Source organism: Molossus molossus, unplaced genomic scaffold, assembly GCF_014108415.1.
Source record: "Molossus molossus isolate mMolMol1 unplaced genomic scaffold, mMolMol1.p scaffold_m16_p_15, whole genome shotgun sequence".
Lineage (NCBI taxonomy): Eukaryota > Metazoa > Chordata > Mammalia > Chiroptera > Molossidae > Molossus > Molossus molossus.
In genome coordinates this window covers 44101262-44125219 of record NW_023425350.1, presented here as the reverse complement: position 1 = coordinate 44125219, position 23958 = coordinate 44101262, and the positions used below count along the sequence as shown (strand labels likewise).

Below are 23958 nucleotides of genomic sequence, written 5' to 3'. Positions count from 1 at the left end.
CTCTCTCTCTCTTCTCCTTTCCTCTTTCTCTCGAAAATCAATAAAGAAAAAGATAAAAAAAAAGAAAAAGAAAGAGGATAGCTGTTTGAGAGCACTATACAGGGTGGGGCTAAAGTAGGTTTACAGTTGTTCGTATGGGAAGTAATACAATAATTAATAACACAAGAATAAACTGTTTCCTGTACTCACTACTGTAAACCTATTTCACCCCACCCTGTATTTTAATGGCTGCCATGAGGAAGTAACTGCTTGAGTGTAAAGCCCACCCTTACCCTGTATTTTAGTGACTGTCTTTCTGTTGCTCAGTGTAGGTAGTTGAAATGGACAGATGTTTGTAATAAATCTATGATACAGGAAAAGGGCCTTTTATTTTTACATTGTTTTGATGGGGGGATTTACCAGATTTACATTTTTTATAGTTTAGAGAGTAAACAAATAATTAAAATGAATGACTGGATACTTTAATTATTGCACAATGGTCGAAACCAGATCGAACTCAGTTTCCTTTTGTAATTTTACTTTTGTAGTAGTATGTTAAGGTGTTCCATTTTCAGTGGTATATGAAAATTAACCACTGTGAATGAGAGTAATCAGAATATACATCTTTTTTGCTCACATTTTACAATTTGTCCATGAACGTGGTTTTCTCTTAACAGTCTATCACTTAACTAGATAAGATGTTAATGTACAACCCTTGTGATTTAAAATTTGGAAGTAGAACTTTGCTTCCATGGGAATAAGTTGCCATCAGTATGTTAGTGTTAGTAAGTTCTCATATTTTTTAAATTCAATCCTCACCCAAGAACATTTTTCTATTTATCTTTAGATAGAGTGAGAGAGATCTCTCTCTCTCACTCTATCTGAATAAAAAATGTCCTCAGGTGAGGATAAAAAAATTCTAAAAAAAAGATAGATTGAGAGGGAGAGAGAGAAATATCGTTGACAGAGGGACACATCGACTGATTGCCTCCTGCTGGGGCTGGGGACGAAGTGCAACCTAGGTATGTACTCTTGGCCGGAATCAAGCCCACGACTCATTGGTCCTAGGGCTGATGCTCTAACCACTGAGCCAAACCAGTCAGGGCATAAGTTCTCTCTCTCTTTTTTTTTTTAATCCTCACCCGAGGACATTTTTCCATTTTTTGTTCAGACAGAGTGGGAGGGAGAGAGAGGAAGAGAGAGAGAGAGACATCGATGTGAAAGGGACACATCGAGTGGCTGCCACCCGCACGACCAACCAGGGCCGGGGACAAACTGCAACCGAGGTACATGCCCTTAGTGGGAACCAAATCCAGGTCTCTCTGGACTGCAGCCCGGAGCTCTAACCGCTGAGCCAAACCAGCCAGGGCTAAGTTCTCATATTTTATTAAAGGGTTTTAGTGACTCCTCTTTATGACAATCAGGTTCATCAGTGCATTTCTCTTGCCCTATTATTAAATATCTACTATTTGAGGGATGTTTATGGGGGGAAAGATTGTTGATATTGCTGTGTAAATAACTTGTCTAGCTAGCTGAAGTTGATAAATTTATATCGACTATTTGACATTGCTCTGTTTTTGGAACGAGACTATCAGTGTCATTTTTCTTGACATTGAGAACATAGTTGGATTATAAAAGATACATGCATAAATAAACTCTTGGATTTGAAAAATTTACATGTCGTAAACTACCTTTTAATGACTAGTTAGGCATTTGTATAGTAGTGTATTTTGTTTTGAAGAAATTATACATGGCCGGTCTTCTTTAACACCTTTCAGTAAATTGAGGATTAAGTTTAAAAACTTTCAAGGTAAACGCTGGCCTGTGTGCCTCAGTGGTTAGAGCATCAGCCCAGTCTCAGGTTTGATTTCTGGCCTCAGTGTCAGAGGCAACCAATCTGTGTCTGCTTGTCTCTGTCTCACTCCTTCTCCCTCCACTCCCTCTCTCCTTTCCACTCTCAAAAAATCAATGGAAAAAAATATCCTCAGGTGAGGGTTAGCAAAAATAAACTTTGAAAGGGAAAATTTTGTTTATATTGAGAAGAATAGGATGAGGGCCTATGGATATAAATATGCTAAGTCATTTTATGACTCTTTTTAAAAACTTGGTGACATAATCTTGTAAGAATGTAATTTCACTTGTCAAAGACATAAACTTATTTAAAACTTGTCAGTGTAATATTCTTGCTTATTTTTAATATATAAGAAATTCTCCTGATTCCCAAGGAAGAGCTTAAAAACTGCTGGAATAGAATGCTGCTTTTTTCTGTTGTTGATCCTCACCCAAGGGTATTTTTCCATTGATTTTTAGAAAGAGAGACATTGATGTGAGATGCTGGGGCTGGGGATGGAACCTGCAACCCAGGTGTACATGCCCTTGACTGGGAATTGAACTCAAGACCCTTCAGTCCGCAGGCTGACACTCTATAATAAACACTGAGTCATACCAGCCAGGGATAGAATAGAAAACTTCTTAACATACACGTTCACCTTACACTTCACATACACATACAGATAATTTCAGTTTTTTTATTTGTTTTTTAACTGAATATGAAGTCTTTGTGGTCTTTGGAGAAGGCAAGTGTAACTTGCACCTACTCCACCACTGTCTTGAACCTGAATGTGAAGTCTTTAAAGGGGAGTACCTTGGTTTTTAAGAAATTTGTTTTATATAAGTGTCATGTATGCAACTGATGGGCACAAAGAATAAACGGCACTGGGAGTATATTGTGTTCTGTCAAATCTTAGATGATTTTCTGTTAAATCTCAGAAATTGGGCCTTTTTTTTGCTGCTTATAAACATTTGGCTTTTTGCCCTGGCTGGCTTGGTTCAGTGGTTAGATCGTCAGCCCGCAGACTGGGTTCGGTTCCCGCTAAGGGCATGTACCTTGGTTACAGTTTGTCCCTGGCCCCAGTTGGGGTCGTGTGGGTGGCGGCCACTCGATGGGTCTCTCACATCGATGTTTCTTCTCTCTCTCCCTCCCTCTCTTGCTCTCCCTCTATCTGAAGATAAATGCAAAAATGTCCTCGGTTGAGGATATAAAAAAAAGAAGAACATTTGGCTTTTCTACCTAATATGTATGACTGCTATATTTGTTTTTTAAAGGTGTATGTAGTTCACAATTGTAAAGCTGTTGAGTGGCTTTTTAAAAAAAAGTTTTGTGTAGCCTAGTTGGTGTGGCTCAATGGATTGATTGAACATCATCCCATGGACTGAGAGGTCCCCGTTCAATTTTTGTTCAGGGCACATGCTTGGGTTTACGGCTTGAGCCCCAGTAGGGGCGTGCAGGAGGCAGCTGATAGATGTTTCTCTCTCACATCGATGTTTCTGTCTCTCCCGTCCTTTCTAAAAAATCAGTAAAAACACTTTTTTTTTTTTTATCCTCGCCCGAGGACATTTTTTGTTCAGATAGAGTGGGAGGGAGAGAGAGAGAGAGAGACATCGACGTGAAGGGACACATCGAGTGGCTGCCACCCGCACGACCAACCAGGGCCGGGGACAAACTGCAACCGAAGTACGTGCCCTTAGCAGGAACCGAACCCGGGTCTCTCCGGACCGCAGGCCGACGCTCTAATCGCTGAGCCAAACTGGCCAGGGCAAAAAAACACATTTTTTAAAATGTTTTAAAATTGTGTAATTTATAGGAAGGAATTTGGGGAAGAAGTTATGATACTTGATCAAATAAACTCTGGTACCTAGCAGTAGGAGATTCTGGACAGACATAAAAAAGGCAATAGAACTTGACCAAAAAGATGTTTATATATAGTTACAGTCTTTTGAAGGGAAAGCTACTGATTATGTTAGCGTGACATTAAACAGACTTGATTGTGTGCGAGAACCTTCCAGTTATCGACTACATTTTTTGCCCCTTTTTTTCATCTTTTAATCTTTGCTCCATCTACAGTGAATTTTAGAAACCTCTAAAAAGGGAGTAAAAATAATTAATGATTTAATCGGTAACAGAAAAGTTGAAGGATCAGTTTGATCCTGTTTGTATTCTCTGAGGCTGAGAAAAGCCTGCAAATCTTACATATTCCAACAGAGAAAGCAGTAGTAGTTTTGGACATTGTCTTGTTCCTTATGATAGAACCAGGAAAAACTACTGAATCCATTTCTTTCTTTTTTAGTTTAGAGACAGGGAAAGAGAAACAACAAATCGATGTCTCTGAAATCAATCAATAAAAAAAATTTTTTAATTACTTTTGCAGGATTAGCTTAATTTTATAATTAAAATAAATTGGGAAAGGATAAATATCCCTGATCTTGATTTATAAATATTTTACATAAACTTCTTTATAATGCTTACAAAGTTACATCTTCAGGATCTTTGCCATAAAAATACGTTGATGTATGTATGTATTTAAATGAACAACACACTAGTCCCTTGTGGTATTTTTTATTTCAAAATTAGGGATTTGGGCCCTGGCTAGTTTGGCTCAGCAGTTAGAGCGTTGGCCTGCAGTCCAGAGAGACCCGCATTCGGTTCCCACTAGGGGCGTGTGCCTCAGTTGCAGTTTGTCTCTGGCCCTGGTTGGTCGTGTGGGTGGCGGCCACTCGATGTGTCCCTTTCACATGGATGTTTCTCTCTCTTCCTCTCTCCCCCTCCCACTCTATTTGAAAAAAAATGGAAAAATGTCCTCGGGTGAGGATTAAAAAAAGGGATTTGGTATACTTAACTGCTATAACATTTAAAGAATATCTTCAAAGATAATAATTTGTAATTGTTAATCTATTTTGTAAAGGTTAACAACGAAACCCCAAAAGTTAAAGTAGTGTGCACTACGTTTGTCCTAAACTGCCAACATTGGTGATAGGATTGGGCATATTACCGGACTGGACTCAGCCCTCTTCCCCAATTTTTTGTTCCTGAAGATTTATTAAGCATGCTATAAAAGTGTTGATTTTTTTTTTTTATCCCCTCATAGGAATAAAAAAGTATGTTGTTGGCCTTATTATCAAGACATCATCTGACCCAACTTGTGTAGAGGTAAGAGATTTTTGGGCGATTATTGTGACAATGTGAAATTATTTAAATATTGAATCTTTAACTTAAACCTACTTCTATCACAGGCCTACAAAATATATAAAATTATTTTTTATTTTTCAGAATGTAAGGGAGGGAGGGGAGAGAGAGAAACATTGATGTGAGAAAGACACGTTGACTGGTTGCCTCCCATATGACCCTGACTGGGCCAGGGATCAAACTTGCGACCCAGGTACATTGCCCTTGACTGGGAATCAAACCTGTGACCAACCCTTTGGTCCTCAGGCCAAAGCTGTAATTGCTTAGTCAAGCCAGCTAGATTATATACTTACTTTCAATAAATATGTAATTATTTTTCTCTGCTTATGTTCTTACTGTACCTAATTTAGACCCTCTTTTAATCTAAATATTTTTTTTTTCTTAGAAGGAAAAGGTGTATATCGGGAAATTGAATATGATTCTTGTTCAGGTAAGCTTTTACTTTTTTTCCTCAGAAGAGTTCAATGCTTCAATGAGGCTGATTACTTGAAAAAAAATACTTGATTCTATTTTATTGAGTAACTAAACTAACATCGTGCAGAAGTAGTGATAATACTGTCTAGCATTTGAAATTGTAAAACTGAAAACCCATCACTCTTACAGCTCCAATATGGATTTTACTGACTTAAAAATTTCCTCATTTGCTTGATACTACGCATGTTTCCTTTCCATGTTATCAATCTTAACTCATAAGTCACTGTTTCTGAATTTAGCACCCCTTTAATTGATCTCTATACTTAGTCAACTTTTGAAATTTTCTGTATAGTCTAACTTTAGAAATTGTAATTTACCTATTTTTTATAATATGTCAAATATTTTACCTGTGAAGATTAATTTGGTATGTGAGAGAAAAATAAATTTTACCACTTAATAAGTTTGGGGAACATATTTTGGGTTGTTGTTTTTTTTTTTTAATCCTCGCCCAAGGACATTTTCCCATTTTTTTGTTCAGATAGAGTGGGGGGGAGAAAGAGAGAGAGAAACATCGCCGTGAAAGGGACGCATCGAGTGGTTGCCACCTGCACGACCCAACCAGGGCCAGGGACAAACTGCAACCGAGGTACGTGCCTTTAGCAGGAACCGAACCTGGGTCTCTCTGGACCGCAGGCTGATGCTCCAACCGCTGAGCCAAACTGGCCAGGGCGGAACGTGGGGTTTGTTGTTGTTTTTTTTTTTTTTAACATTTGGGTTTTCACTATATTCAACTGGCTTTTATACTAAGGACTTTTTGTTGGTAGCCTGTCTCCGAATGGGTCGAGGGAGGAGTACAAAGAAGATAGTTACTAACTTATTCATAGGGGTTATTACAGAATATCTGGTTGGGAAATATCCCTAGTATATAATATATACAGTACAGATATAAAAATTGAACACAAGTCTGGCCGGTATTGCTCAGTGGTTGAGCATCGACCCATGCACCAAGAGGAAGCTGGTTCGATTCCCGGTCAGGGCACAGGCCCGGGTTATGGGCCCGATCCCCAGTGGAGGGCATGCAGGAGGTTGGCCAGTTGATGTTCTCTCTCATCGATGTCATCGATGTTTCTATCTCTCTCTCCCTCTCCCTTCCTCTCTCTAAAATAAATGAATAAAATTTGAACACAGGCTAGCCCTGGCTGGTGTGGCTCAGTTGGTTGGATATTGTCCCATGCATCAAAGAGTTACTGGTTGCTGGTTTGGTCAGGGTACATGCCCGGATTTCAGGCTCCATTCAGGAGGCAGTTGGCGTCTCTCTCTCTCTCTCTCTCTCTCTCTCTCTCTCTCTATATATATATATATATATATATATATATTTTTTTTTTTTTTTCCCTCCACCATCTCTAAAAATCAATAAAAATATTTTTGAAAAATTTGAACAGTCTGTTAAGCTTTTGGTCCAAGATATTTCTATCCCCAATTGTAATGCCATTTTTCTTCTAGATTTGTATGTCCAAACCCTACTATATTTTTAAAGGCTCGATTTCTGCCAAAGTTTTTCCCTGCCATCACCTTTTTATTGCATAGAGTCTCCTAGGATAATTTGCACATATCTATCTGGCAAATACTTATATGCACACACCATTGGAGCCATGTTAGACCAGTTGGGATAACTGAGAGAAGTCATGGGGCATTTGAGATAGAGGCCTTTATCTGTGTTATTCTGTCTATTCAGTGTATTGTTTGGGGGGTGGGTGGGTGGCATAACTTCCTGTTTTAATAAATGGGTAGCAAATTATATTTGCTCCTTTTAATATGACACAATTTCCTTGAAGTTTTCTGTTGGCCAGTGAAATGAAATTAACATTTTCTGTCTTATTTTAGATACTGAAACAAGAATGGCCAAAACACTGGCCAACTTTTATCAGTGATATTGTTGGAGCAAGTAGAACCAGTGAAAGTCTCTGTCAGAATAATATGGTGATTCTTAAACTCTTAAGTGAAGAAGTGTTTGATTTCTCTAGTGGACAGATAACCCAAGTGAAAGCTAAGCATTTAAAAGACAGGCAAGTATTTTGTTTTAGAAGTTTTAAGTAATTTCTCAAACTATTTAAAGGAATTTAGAGGCAAATTTTAAGTATTTAAGGACCTGAGATCATTAATATGTTAAATAACTTGTAATTGTTTTTTAGTACAAATTTAAATAGTCCTACAGTGGGCCTTATATATCTGGAGACTTTAAAAGTACACGTGGTATTAAAGATAATATGTTTATACTTCACTGTCACAGCAAAGTAACATCATACATCACATGGGAAAGGAGTATAGGTTGAGAGTTCCAGAAACACTTTTGGGATCCGTTTTATATGGTAACTACTTAATTGTGGCTTCTAAGAAAAATGACTTGTGTCCAAATGTCAGCTGAAGTTTTACTAGTCCTGCATCATGTCGCTTATTTACTGTTAACGCTAGGGTCATGCCAGACTTTATTTTCTTCTTAGTAATAAAAATGTGTTCAAGTCATTAGGACACAGCAGTATGTTGCCTTTATACCTTTATGTAGTTATACTAGCTTCAGGATTTACAGTTTTACCTCTGGATTGGTGTATAAGCACATTTGGCATATATAAGGTGTGCAAAAGTAGGTTTACACTTCTTCCTATGGAAAATAATGCAATAATAAATACAAGAATAAACTGTGCTTGCATACTCACTGCTGTAAACCTACTTTTGTACCACCCTGTATACAATGCCTCTTCTCTTATTTTGCAGTTTTTGTCAACTATCATGATTTAAAAACTAGACTGATTTATATTATTAAAATAGAGTAAGGATAACAAAAAATAAACCTCCAAGAAACACATAGTTTTTAATAAATTTGTTGCTTTTGACAAAGTTGTTGGTATATGTGTTTAAAAGAAGTAACCCAAGTTTTTAATGACCTGATTGCAGGAATTTGTAGTATTTTGTTAGTATGTAAATAATTACAGTATTTATTTTCTAAACTGGTCAATTTTTTTTTTTTTTTAGCATGTGCAATGAGTTTTCACAAATCTTTCAGCTCTGTCAGTTTGTGATGGTAAGTGCTCTTGGTTTTACTTTTTAAAATAACAGTTAAAGAAGATAATTATTTATAGGTATGTTTTCATTGCAGGAAAATTCCCAAAATGCTCCACTTGTACATGCAACATTGGAAACGTTGCTCAGATTTCTTAACTGGATTCCACTGGGATATATTTTTGAGACCAAGTTAATCAGCACGTTAATTTATAAGGTAGAGTGAGTACATTTCAGTTATTTATCACTGAGTGGTTGCATATATTAATTTGTAATGGTCTTTCAAATAGAAAAGTATTCTGCATTTATAGCCATAACCAATCTTGATTCTGAGATCAGGAACCTGCTCACAAGAGTTTTGTAGTTTCAGCTAGTATTCTTTGAAATACTGTCAAAATCTTATGATTGTTCCACTTACACTATGTAATTTCACAAATTCCATGTGAACAACTGTTAATGGATTTGATTCTATTTTAGGTGATTGTATAGATCACAGTGAGATAAGTTAAGGAATGTTTCTACAAAATGGAAAGTATTTTTTTCCTGATAATTTAAAAGCAGCAACATATAATGCCTATATGAAGTCTCATAATTGTTTATCTGGAAATAACCAGCATCCAAGTGGCTGTATTATATTTTTAATTTTTTTTTGGCAAATGTAATGAATAAATTATGTGCTTAATTGTGTCTTATAAAAGTAGTCTATTATAATTTACATTTTGGGCTTTGTAGTTGAAGGTTTCAGAAAGTAATATATTCTTCTGTTTATGTTTTGTAAATTCTCACTTGAGGATATTTTTTAAGTCCTCACCCGAGGACATTTTTTGATATTTTGTTCAGATAGAGTCGGAGGGAAAGAGAGAGAGAGAAACATAGACATGAAAGGGACACATCGAGTGGCTGCCACCCACACGACCCAACCAGGGCCGGGGACTAACTGCAACCGAGGTACATGCCCTCAGTGGGAACTGAACCCGGGTCTCTCTGGACCGCAGGCCGACGCTCTAACCACTGAGCCAAACTGGCCAGGGCTTGATATTTTTTCCATTGAATTTTAGATAGAGTGGAAGGGGTAGAGAAAGAGAGAGAGACACATCAATTGGTCCCTTTCGCATGACCCCGGCTGGGGTGGGGGATCAAACCTGCAATGCAGGTATGTGCCGTTAACTGGGAATTGAACCCAAGACCCTTTGGTCTGCGGACCGATGCTCTAAAAGCTGAGCCAAATGGCCAGGGTTAAGAAGGTAATATTCTGATATATGATTTTATAATACTGGAAATATAACCTATACAAAATTGTTTGCTACTGTCAACAGAACTACAGATAATATTTTTATACATAAGACTTTATGTGCTCGTCCAAATAATTATTTTGGCCCGGCCAGTGTGGCTCAGTGGTTGAGCATCAACCCCTACACCAGGAGGTCACTGGATTCCTGATGGGGGTTCATGCCCAGGTTGTGGGCTGTTCCTCAGTGGGGGGTGTGCAAGAAGCAGCTGATCTATGTTCTTTCTCATAGATGTTTTTCTTTCTCTCCTCCTATACTCTCTAAAATCAATAAAGTTTTTTTTTTTACATTTATTTTGTATAATTTTGTGTAATAAGTATCAGTTCAATAGTTGTGTCCGTTTCTAAGGTTTTTGTTGCTTCCCAAAAACCATCCACAGATTTTTATGCCTTTTTTTTTTTTTTTTAAATCCTCACTCGAGGACATTCTTCCATTTTTTTGCTCAGATAGAGTGGGAGGGAGAGAGAGAGAAACATTGACGTGAAAGGGACATATCGAGTGGTTGCCACCCATACAGACCAACCAGGGCCAGGGACAAACTGCAACCGAGGTATGTGCCCCTAGCAGAAACCGAACCAGGGTCGCTCTGTACCGCAGGCCAAGGCTCTAACCACTGAACCAAGCTGGCCAGGGCTTTTTGCCATTTTTATACCTTCTCAAAAACAGAATGTGAAAGAGCTAGTTTTCCCATACTTTCATTAATCATAGGTGTATTGCCCATCTCCTAAAATCCTGAGCAGTTAGAAATCTTGTTTTTATTCAGACTACACAGAAAATATGATGTTCTTAAGTTACACAATAGGTTCTGGGTAAGTTACTAAGCAACTTTGTATTTTTTAGATGTCCCAGGACACATAAAAAGTACCGTTTGCTCCTAAAGTACTTGTTTTCAAGGGTGGATAATGAAATTTTTTCAAAAAACGTGTGCAAAACAGTTTATTTATTACCCGTTTATCCGCTTTTTTGGGAGTCTGTGTTTGATGTGAAATCCCTTATTTTGTTATTTTTAAGCAAAGTGTTTCAGGCCATTAATTTTATGCTTTTTTTTTTTTTTTTTAATTAAAATAGTTCCTGAATGTTCCAATGTTTCGCAATGTCTCTCTGAAGTGCCTCACTGAGATTGCTGGTGTGATTGTAGGCCAATATGAGGAACAATTTGTAACGCTATTTACACTGACAATGATGCAGCTAAAACAGGTAAAACAGCACTCTGAAAAACTTGCTAAATTTCGGTGCCTTAGAAACTGTTGGGTTGGAGTTGAACCATTTCAGCACAACTTAAGAGTAAACTAGACATTTTAATGAACACGTTTAAAAAGTCATTGAAAGCCCGGCCAGTGTGGGTCAGTGATTGAGTGTCGACCCATGTACCAAGAGGTCGCTGGTTTGATTCCTGGTCAGGGTACATGCCCAGGTTGTGGGCCAAATTCCTAGTCATTGAAAACTTACAAATCGGTGGTTTGATACCAGCTTAGCTTCTTTGAAATGAAGGATTGTCCAGTCCTAAATTGATTAGATATATATGAAGTTATAACATTAAGGAAGGAAAAGTTTGATACTGGGGAAAATTCAGAGCATAGTATGAGGAAATCTTAACTACCAAGAGGTTGCTGGTTCGGTTGGTCAGGGTACGTGCCCAAGTTGTGGGCCAAATCCCTAGTAGGGGGCATCGGGAAGTAGCCAGTCGATGTTTTCTCTCATAGATGTTTATATCTCTCTCTCCCTCTCCCTTCCTCTTTCTCTAAAATCAATAAAGTAAAAAAAGTCCAGACTAACAGTCTGTATTTAAACTTGCAGATGCTTCCTTTAAATACCAATATTCGACTTGCGTACTCAAATGGAAAAGATGATGAACAGAACTTTATTCAAAATCTCAGTTTGTTTCTCTGTACGTTTCTTAAGGAACATGGTCAGCTTATAGAAAAAAGACTAAATCTCAGGGAAACACTTATGGAGGTAAGCTTTGTGGAATCATTGGCTTCTGTAATTCTTTTTTACGTAATAATAAATTTCTAAAGAGTGTATAGCAGACATGTCATTTCTAAGATGAAGTCTAATGACCTTACTTAAAAATTGAAGTGTTTCCCAGGCTGGTTTGCTCAGCAGTTGGACAGGTATCTGGGTTGTAGGTTTGATTCCCCAGCCTGCATTGAGGTCATGCAGGAGGTAGTAGCTAATCAGTGTGTCTTTCTTCCTCCCTCTCTTCTACTCTTTCAGAAAAATATCCTTAGATAAGGATTACACATACACACACCCCCAAATAGAGGTGTAATCCATATAACGTAAAACTATCCCATTTAAAGTATACAATTCAGTGGCATTTAATATATTAACCATGTTTTCAACCATCAATTTACCTTTTTCAAAACATTTTCATCACCTATGTAAGGATGATAATACCCATTGAAACAGTTGCCTCATTCTTTCCTCCTCCTTTTTTCCTAACAGCCACTGATTTGCTCTCTTTGTGGAATTACTTACTCTAAACCTATCATAAATGTACTCATAATATGTGGTCTTTTGTAATGGGCTTTTTTCACTTATGTTTTCAAGGTTCATCCATGTTACAGTGTGTACCAGTACTTCATCCTCTTTTATGACTGAATAATATTTTCTTATATAGTTATTACATTTTTTGTGTGTGTCCATTTATCAGTTGATGAACATTTGGATTGTTTCTACCTTTTTGCTGTTGGTACTAACTACTACTTAATTTTTTTTGAAGTGTTCTAGGACATGTAAGAAGAAAGCAGAATTTGCTCCTGGGGAATTTTAGTCTGTTGCATGAATAATGAAACCTCAGAGTTGCAAAAATAAAACATGAATTTTTGTCTCTAAATAATATAGCTAATGAAAGGCTAGCTGTTTTGTTAATGCTGTCTAAGAATTAGTTTAACAGTTTTGATCTTCTTTGTAGGCCCTTCATTATATGTTGTTGGTATCAGAAGTGGAGGAAACAGAGATCTTTAAGATCTGTCTTGAGTACTGGAATCATTTGGCAGCTGAACTCTATAGAGAGAGCCCATTCTCTGCAATCCTCTCTCCGTTAATATCTGGAACTCAACATTTTGATGTTCCTCCCAGAAGACAGATGTATTTGCCCGTGTTATCCAAGGTAACAATAAAGTGGGTGGTTGAGTACTCTTCTGTTGCATTTCGAGAACTCAATGCAAGTACTGGTTTTTATTTTTGGCTAATCTATCCAAATAAATGAGCTACAAAAAGAATCCAACTTCTCCATGCATGTTGAAAACCATAACATGAAAGGGATTGGTATAAGAGCACTGTGAATTTGCTAGAAATGCACATTAAAAGGCTACCCCCTATTTACTGCAGAATCTCTGGACAAGACATTGGAAATTTACCAGTTGATATTTATTCATGATTAAGTTTGAGAACCACTGTTGTAGAATTATATTTTAAATATGTTCATTTTTTTATATTGTGAGAGTAATTTGGTATCTTAAGGTGCATATATCTTAATTTTTTCACTATATTTGATGTGGCTGATTTCAGAGATCTTACAGATTATTTTTGTTGAATAGGTTCGTTTATTGATGGTTAGTCGTATGGCTAAACCAGAGGAAGTATTGGTTGTAGAAAATGATCAGGGAGAAGTTGTAAGAGAATTCATGAAGGATACGGATTCCATAAATTTGTATAAGAATATGAGAGAAACATTAGGTAAGTTAATAAGGACTACTAATTTGATTTTTATCTTTGTGATTCTATTCTGGGTTGGAAATATGGTCCACTTAGTTTCTGAATACAGATTCAGAAACTGTCAATAGCCATTTTATTAATGTGTTGCTCTTCCCTGAGTAAAAATCCTTTTGCGTATTAAGTTTTGTATTTGAAACATCTGGAACTTTTTTTTTTTGTTTGTAGTTTATTTTACTCACCTGGATTATGTAGATACAGAAAGAATAATGATCGAGAAGCTTCACAATCAAGTGAATGGTACAGAGTGGTCATGGAAAAATTTAAATACATTGTGTTGGGCAATAGGCTCCATTAGTGGAGCAATGCATGAAGAGGATGAAAAACGATTTCTTGTTACTGTTATAAAGGTATGTCCATGGTATGTGTAGACTGGAATTATTAGATAACTAGGTTTTATTATAAATTACTGAAATTTGTCTTATTCTTACAGGATCTATTAGGATTATGTGAACAGAAAAGAGGCAAAGATAACAAAGCTATCATTGCATCAAATATCATGTACATAGTAGGTCAATATCCAAGATTTTTAAGAGCTCACTGGAAGTTTTTGAAAACTGTAGTTAACAAGCTGTTTGAATTTATGCATGGTAAATCCTCTTAATATATTTTATTTAGTGTTTTTTTTTTGTTTAAAAGGTCTTTTGAAACTTTTTTGATAAATTTTTTTTGTTGTTGTTAGAGACCCATGATGGAGTCCAAGACATGGCTTGTGATACTTTCATTAAAATAGCTCAGAAATGCCGAAGGCATTTTGTTCAGGTTCAGGTTGGAGAAGTAATGCCTTTTATTGATGAGATTTTGAACAACATTAACACTATAATCTGTGATCTTCAGCCTCAGCAGGTATGCGAGATTTTCGTAGAAAGTAACTACTGTGTTAGTTAGAATTTATTAATGGGAATAGAAAATATGCCACTATTTGATTCAGTTCAAGTATCTGGATAAATTTTCATACTGAAGTAGAAATTCAACCAGAAGGTTGTTAGTCTGTTTTCCTGTCTACTACAAACTATTTCTGACACTTGAATAAAATTAATTTTAGCACAAATGTGAATTGTTTGTGTGTATTTTTTCTTATAGTGATACATAAAAGTAAGATGTTTGCCTTTTAACATAGGTCCATACATTTTATGAAGCTGTGGGGTACATGATTAGCGCACAAATGGACCAAACAGTACAAGAACATTTGATAGAAAAATACATGCTACTTCCTAATCAAGTTTGGGATAGCATAATCCAGCAGGCAACCAAAGTAAGTGATACTACTTTCTGTAAAAATTCTAGAGGAATTTAAGAAGACTTATATATAAAAAGCAATGAATTTGGTACCTTTGACATGTATACCTGAGTCATAAGTGCTTATATCTGTGCTTTTGTGCATGTAATAAAAATAAAGTGTATTTTGCCCTGGCCGGTTTGGCTCAGCGGTTAGAGCATCGGCTTGCGGTTCAGAGAGACCTGGGTTCCGTTCCCGCTAAGGGCACGTACCTCGGTTGCAGTTTGTCCCCAGCCCTGGTTGGTCGTGCGGGTGGCAACCACTCGATGTGTCCCTGCACATCGATGTTTCTCTCTCTCCCTCCCGCTCTGTCTGAACAAAAAATGCAAAAATGTCCTCGGGTGAGGATAAAAAATAAATAAATAAATAAATAAATAAAGTGTATTTTTATTTTGTTTTGCTTGCAAATTGAGAAGATTACACTCTAATCTTAGTTGTAGGTATCAGTTAATAGGCTTCTATGTTTGTTATACCACTTGGGATTATAAATGTGATTATAAATTTTGAATAAGGTAAGTAGTGTTTTTGCTTTAGTAATTACAAGGATAATTCTCATGTGATAAATGGATGTTTTTGTCTTTCACAGAATGTGGATATACTTAAAGATCCTGAAACAGTCAAGCAGCTTGGTAGTATATTGAAAACAAATGTGAGAGCCTGTAAAGCTGTTGGACACCCCTTTGTAATTCAGCTTGGGAGAATTTACTTAGATATGCTTAATGTATACAAGTGCCTCAGTGAAAATATTTCTGCAGCTATCCAAGCTAATGGTGAGTGATTTTGAATTCTTGTGGAATGTTGTATAACATCAGTTCTACATTTGCTGCTTTAGTGTAGCATTCAATAGTTCTCACAGATTTTATTAATCTTCACCCAAGGATATTTTTCACTGATACATATTTTCTTTTTTAGGTAGAGTGGGAGGGGGAGAGAGAGACAAACATCAGTGTGAGAGAGACATACATTGGTTGGCTGCCTCCCACATGACCCCCTCCCGGGGCCACAGATTGGGCCTACAACCCATGCCCTTGACTGGGAATCAAACCCAGATCTTTGGGTTCGTGGTTTGGTGCTTGTAACTGCTAAGCCAAAGCAGCAGAGTGGCTCTCACAGATTTTAATTTTTTTTTAATGTTTTCTATTGATATATTATTATTACTACTATTTTTAAACAGAGGAAGGGAGAAAGTGATAGGAATATCGGTGTGAGAGAGAAAAAGCAATAGCTGCCTCCTGCACCCATACACTAGGGATCAAACAGGGTCCTCTCAGTCCGTAGGATGGCGCTCCATCCACTGAGCCACACTGGCCGGGTGGTTCTCAGATTTTCAGTAAACCTCCCTCCTGATAACCCTGGACAATTTAACTAGTCACATGCCCCTTATTATAAGCAATTATAAAATTGCTCCTTTTTTTGATAAATTTGTCTTTAGGTTTTTAGTGGTAAATAGTATCAGAAGCACATGTAATTACCGATAATAGAATTTCCACTGTCAAGTTGTATTCCACTTGATTATATTTTGTAGGTGAAATGGTTACAAAGCAACCGTTGATTAGAAGTATGCGGACAGTAAAAAGGGAAACTTTAAAGTTAATATCTGGTTGGGTGAGCCGGTCCACTGATCCACAGATGGTAAGTGAGATGTAATTTTTGTTTTGTTTTGTTTTGTTTTTTAAATTGATGCTGCATTCTACTCTCTCACTGCTTGTAGTCTTACATTATATCCAGAATGTAACATTGTCTTCAAAAACTAAATGAACTCCATGTGTCTCAACTTGTAAACGTGAATTCTTTTCAGGTTTTTTTTTTTTTTTATCCTCACCCGAGGACATTTTTCCATTTTTTGTTTCGATTGGGAGAGAGAGAAACATCGACATGAAAGGGACACATTTATTGGCTGCCATCCGCACGACCAACCAGGGCCGGGGACAAACTGCAACCGAGGTACATGCCCTTAGCGGGAACCGAACCCGGGTCTCTCTGGACCGCAGGCTGATGCTCTAACCGTTGAGCCAAACCGGCCAGGGCAATTCTTTTTAGTTTTTGTTACCTCTTTTCATTCTCTTGGTCCTTGGAACATTATAAAAAATTCTATTTTGTTAACACTGTGGTGTGGAAATAGTGTTTGACTAGTGTACTACTTGCATGATTTTGATTTTCCATATTGTTCCTTTTGATAAGGAAATAATTTCCAGGAAACTTGTTCAGAAAATAATTACAGAATTCTCACGGTATCAGATTTAAATGTTGAAGTTTTGAACATGTGGGTTATGAGAGTAGAACTGTATTAAAAATTGGAAAGTAAAAAGTAGGGATGAATGGAAGGAATTGTGAAGTTCATCATTTAAAATAGCTTGGGGCCCTGGCTGGTTTGGCTCAGTGGTTAGAGAGTTGGCCTGCGGTCCAGAGAGACCTGGGTTCAGTTCCCGCTATAAGGGTATGTACCTCGGTTGCAGTTTGACCCCGGCCCTGGTTGGTCGTGCAGATGGCAGCCACTCGATGTGTCCCTTTCACGTTGATGTTTCTCTCTCGCCCTCCCACTCTATCTGAACAAAAAAATGGAAAAATGTCCTCAGGTGAGGATTAAAAAAATAAATAAATAAAATAGCTTGGGCAAATTTCAGGCACATCAGTGGTGATAACAAAGATGGCACCATTATATTTTACAACTAAGATTTATGTAAAAGTTTGGGCAGTATATTCAAAGATACTTAAAAAGCACTTCAGATTCAGAGTTTCTAGGAATAGAATTATTGCTGTCAGTGTCAAGAGTAGAAATGAGAAGCAGTTCTTGTTCAAAACACCAAGTGGATATTGGAAAAATAATTTTTTGCTTATCCTTCTATCTTACTAGACCTGTTTTGTATAGTAAGCTTACTAATACTAGTAAACTTCAGTTAACAAAACACTGCTTATATTTATTGTGTATACGTCTTAACAGAGAACTTGTTAAAAACCTAGAAGTCACACCTTAATATGAACATGTTTATTGAGGATTATAGAGAGCCCACAGTCTTTCTGGTGCAGTTCTGTTTCCTTTAATGAGAAGTGATGGCTATTTTTGTTTATTAAAATAAAACACATTGAGTAGGTGTGTTTTGGTTAGATATGAGTACCTTGGTTTTTATAGATATCATCCACTGAAGGAAACTGATACAATCTTGGTTAGAAAGACTTTCTTTTCTTTTAAGTTATTTATAGTTCATAAACAGTATCCCTAGAATCCTGTTCTGGTTGTACCACACACAGTAGCTTGGAGTCACTGGGTTTTGGGCCTTAGTTTCCTTCATAATTATAAATTTGAACTGTGTTCCTGGCCCTTCCTAGCCTATTGTGATTTCTTGGTTTCTTTTGGTAAAATGTTTTAGTATACAAGAAATATCTAGTCAAAGCACAAGATTTTTAGTTTATAGTAGATCAACATAGAGACAGCATTGACCTAGCTTTTCATAATGGTGACCAAAATAGACTAAAACTTACAAGATTTTTTTTCTTTAACAGGTAGCTGAAAATTTTGTTCCCCCTCTGTTGGATGCAGTTCTCATTGACTATCAGAGAAATGTCCCAGCTGCTAGAGAACCAGAAGTGCTTAGTACTATGGCTATTATTGTCAACAAGTTGGGAGGACATATAACAGCTGAAATACCTCAAATATTTGATGCTGTTTTTGAATGCACATTAAATATGATAAATAAGGTAATGTGATTTACATTTCAGTTACAAAATGGGAAATTCTGCAGGATATCCTTATAATGCTTGAACACAAATGAAAAATATCTATGAGTGCAGCATAATATTTAGGTTCTGGAGTTAAAAGTTTGAACTTAAAGATCAAGGAAATGCTTTTTTTAATTTTTTAAATTTTTTGTTGTTGAAAGTATCTTGTTTCGTTGCTTTAATTTACTACAAAAATAACAGCAAAGGGTAAACTTGATAGATTGTAACGTATTCATTCAAACAGTAGCTTGCATTTATTGAAAACTGGCTGCATTTTTAGGTATTAAAGAATTTCGTTATATTGATTTAAGTAAAAATGCAGGTCTACGTATTCAGTTATAAAAGTACACTATGTGCTTATATAAAAGCATGGGAAAATACATTAACCAAAAAAAAAGTTGATGTTTGTATACAAATTTACATAGTAGCTAACAATTTTCCTAATCTGTATTATGGTTTCAAAGTCACTAAAATAGAGTAATAATAACACGCTTCAGTGTTACTAGAAAATGTGATGTTCTTTATGTGCGTTTGATGAGTTCCTTTATAATGACCTTGTGTTTCCATATTTTTGTAATTCATTTGTTTAATAAATGGTCATTTTATCTTCCATGAGAGGTGAATTATATTGTCTTTGGGTTTGTCTTTCAGGAGGCCATACATCTTAGGAGTGCCACTAACAAGTATATTGAATTAGGGCTTGCTTTCCTACTCTCATTTAACATGTAATTAAGGCATTTGTACTTTATTTTGTTCCCACCATTTATTTTTAGGACTTTGAAGAATATCCTGAACACAGAACCAACTTTTTCTTACTACTTCAGGCTGTCAATTCTCATTGTTTCCCAGCATTTCTGGCTATTCCACCTGCACAATTTAAACTTGTTTTGGATTCCATTATTTGGGCTTTCAAACATACTATGAGGAATGTTGCAGATACAGGTAAATGCGTGGGAATGGTGTTCTTTTATTTATTTAAAAATTGGTTGCAACCCAGTCAGTGTGTCCCAGTGGATTGAGCATCATCCCATGGACTGAGAGGTCTCAGTTTGATTCCCGGTCAGGGCGCATACACCCAGGTTGTGGGTTCTATCCTCAGTAGGAGGCATGCAGGAGCCAGCCTATCAATGTTTCTTTTTCACATCGATCTAAAAAAAAAAAATCAGTAAAACTATATTTAAAAAATAAAATAAGAACCTATTACATATGTAGATTTGAGTAAGTCCTGAAAGCAGTTTAATGGTTTCAGACATAGTCCGTAGGCAGTATTAGTTGTGGGGAGATGGGCATAAAATTCAAGATAGGGAGAACATCACTTACTCTTTTACTCTTTCCTTTCCCCATATGCCTTTTCTCTGTGGTACTAAATTTACTGAGGATAAAATTAAAGAACTTTTCTAGCAGAGGATTTTTTTATTTGTTGTGTATTTAAATAGTAATTGGTTTATATAATAGAAAGATCTACTTAGTTGTGCTGTTTTTGGTGTGGATGTGGAAAAAATCCAATCATTCAGACATAGTGCAAAAGTGGTTAGTGGTTATTACTTAGAGTCTATAAGTATAAATAGGCATTGATTCTAGTTGAACTCCATTACTGATTCAAGATAATTTAGGCAAATAATCATTAACTAAAAAAGGGAGAATGGACTTTGAATTGGGGTAATTCATTGGTGAAATACTATAATGTGAATGTTATCAGTCTAATTTGTGCTCTATGTATTTTAGGCTTACAGATCCTTTTTACACTCTTACAAAATGTTGCACAAGAAGAAGCTGCAGCTCAGAGTTTTTATCAAACTTACTTTTGTGATATTCTTCAACATATCTTTTCTGTTGTGACAGACACCTCACATACCGCTGGTAAGGATTTAAAGCTATAAAAATGTTAAATGTTCCAGTTGTTATTAAATCTTAGAGTTAATAACGTTCTTTTTATCAACAGGTTTGACAATGCATGCGTCAATACTTGCATATATGTTTAATTTGGTTGAAGAAGGAAAAATAAGTACACCATTAAATCCTGGGAATCCAGTTAACAACCAAATGTTTATTCAGGAATTTGTGGCTAATCTCCTTAAGTCTGCATTCCCTCATCTGCAAGAGTAAATATATATATATTTTTTTTATATATATATAAATATTTTCATTTTTCAAAAGGTGACTAATTACTGTGTTTTGATTTGCAGTGCTCAAGTCAAGCTCTTTGTGACAGGGCTTTTCAGCTTAAATCAGGATATTCCTCCTTTCAAGGAACATCTTAGGGATTTCCTAGTACAAATAAAGGTATGTATTTTATTTGTATTTGCATAAATATTATGGCTAAATATGATTTAAGTATTACATCACAGAATTAACCACTTTATTTGTATTGTAACCTGAGTGGGCTTTTATTTTTTTTTTATTTTTATTTTTTTTTGTTTGTTTGTTTTTAATCCTCACCCGAGGATATTTTTCCATTTTTTGTACAGATAGAGTGGGAGGGAGAGAGAGAGAGAGAAACATCGACGTGAAGGGACACATCGAGTGGCTGCCACCCGCACGACCAACCAGGGCCAGGGACAAACTGCAACCGAAGTACATGCCCTTAGCGGGAACCGAACCCGGGTCTCTCCGGACCGCAGGCCGACGCTGTAACCGCTGAGCCAAACTGGCCAGGGCCTGAGTGGGCTTTTAAAATAATGCGCTGTTACCTGGCCGGTATGGCTCAGTGGTTGAGCATTGACCCACGCACCAAGAGGTCACCAATTCGATTCCCAATCAGGGCACTTGCCCGGGTTGTGGGCCAGATCCCCAATGGGTGGCATGCAGGAGGTGGCCAATTGATGTTCTTTCTCATCTGTGTTTCTATCTCCCTCTTTCTTCCTCACTCACTAATATCAATAAAGAAAAAAATTTTAAAAATAATACACTGTCTTGTGTGGGATTGGTTACAGAATGAAGAACTAAAGGTAATGAAGAAGATAGGTTTGAAATTTTTTTTTTTTGGAAACTTGTCACTAATATTCATTTAGATAATGTAATTGCCTATTGCAGTATTGTGATTGATTTTCACAGATGTTTTTAAGGGATGTGATAAGGGAAAAAATACGTTAGTTGTTCCCTTTGGGAATCTACCCATTTTGTTGGTGAGGAGCTCATTTTAGCAAGAAATGTGACAATCGGCAAATATATTATCAAACTTTCAGAAGAAGGATTTTTCTTGTATCATCTTGTTTTAGAGAAATTCAGAAGTATATAAAACCCATGAGCCCTGGACGATTTGGCTCAATGGTTAGAGTGTTGGTCCGTGGACCAGAGGATCCGGGGTTCGGTTTCTGCTAAGGGCACATCCCTCGGTTGCGGTTTGTCCCCGCCCCAGTTGAGGTTGTGTGGGTGGCAGCTAGTTGGTGTGTCTCTCTCACATCGATGTTTCTCTCTCTTCCTCCCTCTCTCCCTCCTGCTGTATCTGAAGATAAATGCAAAAATGTCCTCAGGTGAGGATAAAAAAAAAACATGAGTAGTTAATGAAATTTATTTATTTTTAGAAAGAGAAAGATAGAAACATCACTCAGCTGCCTCCTGCACACCTCTTACTCAGGATCAAGCCGGCAACCTGGGCATGTGCCCTGACTGAGAATCAAACTGGGATCTCTCAGTTCATGGGATGATGCTCAATCCACTGAGCTACACTGGCTGGGCAGACGTTTGGTTTTAATTCAGCCTCATAATACTCTAATTTAGCCCTGACCAGTTTTGCTCAATGGTTACAGCATTAGCCGGAGGACCAAGGGGGGGGGGCTTGGGTTTGATTCTAGAATAGGACACGTACCTTGGTTGCAGGTTCAATTCCTGGTACTGGTTGGGGTCGTGTGGGAGGCAACCCAATCCATCTGATTCTCTCTCTCTCTCTTTCTTCCTCCCTTCCCTTCCTTCCACTCTCTTTAAAAGATCAATGGGAAAAGATCCTCTAGTGAGGATTAACAAACAAACAAAATATTATAATTTAAACCCAACCAATTGATGGAAGAACTGTATGTATCCTGTGTGTACAGGGATGTGCTTATCTGCACCTTTTTTTCCCAGATACTACTCATTTTTTTATATATAATAAACTTATGGTGACCTTTCAACTATCTGTTTTCACAGGAGTTTGCAGGTGAAGACACATCTGACCTGTTTTTGGAAGAAAGAGAAACAGCCCTCCGACAGGCTCAAGAAGAGAAACATAAATGTCAAATATCTGTCCCTGGCATCCTTAATCCACATGAAATTCCAGAAGAAATGTGTGATTAAAATCAGAAGTCATGCTGGGGTTTTTTTTTCCTCTGCAACTCTTGTTAGCAGAAGAAAACAGCATCTGGATATTTGTCGACCAAAATGATGCCAATTTGTAAATTAAAATGTCACCTAGTGGCCCTTTTTCTTATGTGTTTTTTGTATAAGAAATTTTCTGTGAAATACCTTCCATTGTTTAAGCTTTTGTTTTGGTCACCTTTATTTAGTTTGCATGAAGTTGAAAATTAAGGCATTTTTTTAAAATTCTACTTCATGCCCATTTTGTGGCTGGGATGGGGGGAGGAGGCAAATTTGATTTGAACATAAACTTGTAAATTCTAATGCAAAATTATACAATTTTTTTCCTGTAAACAATACCAATTTTTAATTAGGGAGCATTTTCTTTCTAGCCTGTATTTCAGTCTAGAAGAAAAATAATGAGTAAAACAAATTGCATTGTTAAAAGGATTATAGTGCTGCATTGTCTGAAGTTAGCACCTCTTGAACTGAATCGTTTGTCTCGACTACATGTATTACAAGTCTGTATGGCAAGTTTGCAGCAAGATCATGTGCATATCATCCCATTGTAAAGCGACTTCAAAAATATGTGAACACAGTTAGTTATTTTTACACAGTTCTTTTTGTTTTTGTGTGTGTGTGCTGTCGCTTGTCGACAACAGCTTTTTGTTTTCCTCAATGAGGAGTGTTGCTCATTTGTGAGCCTTCATTAACTCGAAGTGAAATGGTTAAAAATATTTATCCTGTTAGAATAGGCTGCATCTTTTTAACAACTCATTAAAAAACAAACAAAACAAAACTGGCTTTTGAGATGACTTATACTAATTTACATTGTTTACCAAGCTGTAGTGCTTTAAGAACACTACTTTAAAAAGCAAAATAAACTTGGTTTACATTTATTTTCCCTTTATTGGCTCAAAATTATTCCTATATTAATGAAAGTGGTTATTTGTCTTTAGGTATATTATACTTTTACGTGATGTATGAAACCTGTGGACAATACAAATATTTCTACAGGTCCTGGGAGTAAAAGCAGTTGTGTGGAGTGAATATGTTCAGATACCTTCTATTCCCAAGTACAGATCTTATTTTACACATTTCACCTTTATACATGTGATTAGAGTGTCTTCTTGTCTCTTGGATAGGAGATTGGTGTAACAAAGAATCCAGGTGTAACAAGCTACTACAGATAGTCTTGATTTTATCTG

At 36.7% G+C, this 23958-nt stretch overlaps 1 protein-coding gene across 10 annotated transcripts in view; it reads left to right on the top strand.

The window, feature by feature from the left end:
* XPO1 (exportin 1) overlaps positions 1 to 23648 on the top strand; it is a 47663-nt gene extending 24015 nt beyond the window's left edge. For 8 of the 10 annotated variants that reach the window (XM_036262332.1, XM_036262339.1, XM_036262334.1 and 5 more), the window contains 21 exons: positions 4905 to 4966; positions 5388 to 5432; positions 7301 to 7482; positions 8447 to 8495; positions 8571 to 8690; positions 10831 to 10959; positions 11560 to 11718; positions 12680 to 12877; positions 13308 to 13446; positions 13651 to 13832; positions 13916 to 14072; positions 14165 to 14328; positions 14603 to 14737; positions 15348 to 15531; positions 16287 to 16393; positions 18263 to 18457; positions 19252 to 19420; positions 20204 to 20338; positions 20421 to 20580; positions 20665 to 20761; positions 22604 to 23648. In XM_036262332.1, coding sequence (XP_036118225.1) covers positions 4905 to 4966; positions 5388 to 5432; positions 7301 to 7482; positions 8447 to 8495; positions 8571 to 8690; positions 10831 to 10959; positions 11560 to 11718; positions 12680 to 12877; positions 13308 to 13446; positions 13651 to 13832; positions 13916 to 14072; positions 14165 to 14328; positions 14603 to 14737; positions 15348 to 15531; positions 16287 to 16393; positions 18263 to 18457; positions 19252 to 19420; positions 20204 to 20338; positions 20421 to 20580; positions 20665 to 20761; positions 22604 to 22750 — 2915 coding nt within the window. In that variant the 3' untranslated portion in view covers positions 22751 to 23648. The remainder of the gene's footprint in view (positions 1 to 4904; positions 4967 to 5387; positions 5433 to 7300; positions 7483 to 8446; positions 8496 to 8570; positions 8691 to 10830; positions 10960 to 11559; positions 11719 to 12679; positions 12878 to 13307; positions 13447 to 13650; positions 13833 to 13915; positions 14073 to 14164; positions 14329 to 14602; positions 14738 to 15347; positions 15532 to 16286; positions 16394 to 18262; positions 18458 to 19251; positions 19421 to 20203; positions 20339 to 20420; positions 20581 to 20664; positions 20762 to 22603) is intronic. The other 2 variants (XM_036262333.1, XM_036262341.1) reach the window with 2 other exon arrangements.
* Positions 23649 to 23958: the final 310 nt, after the last annotated feature.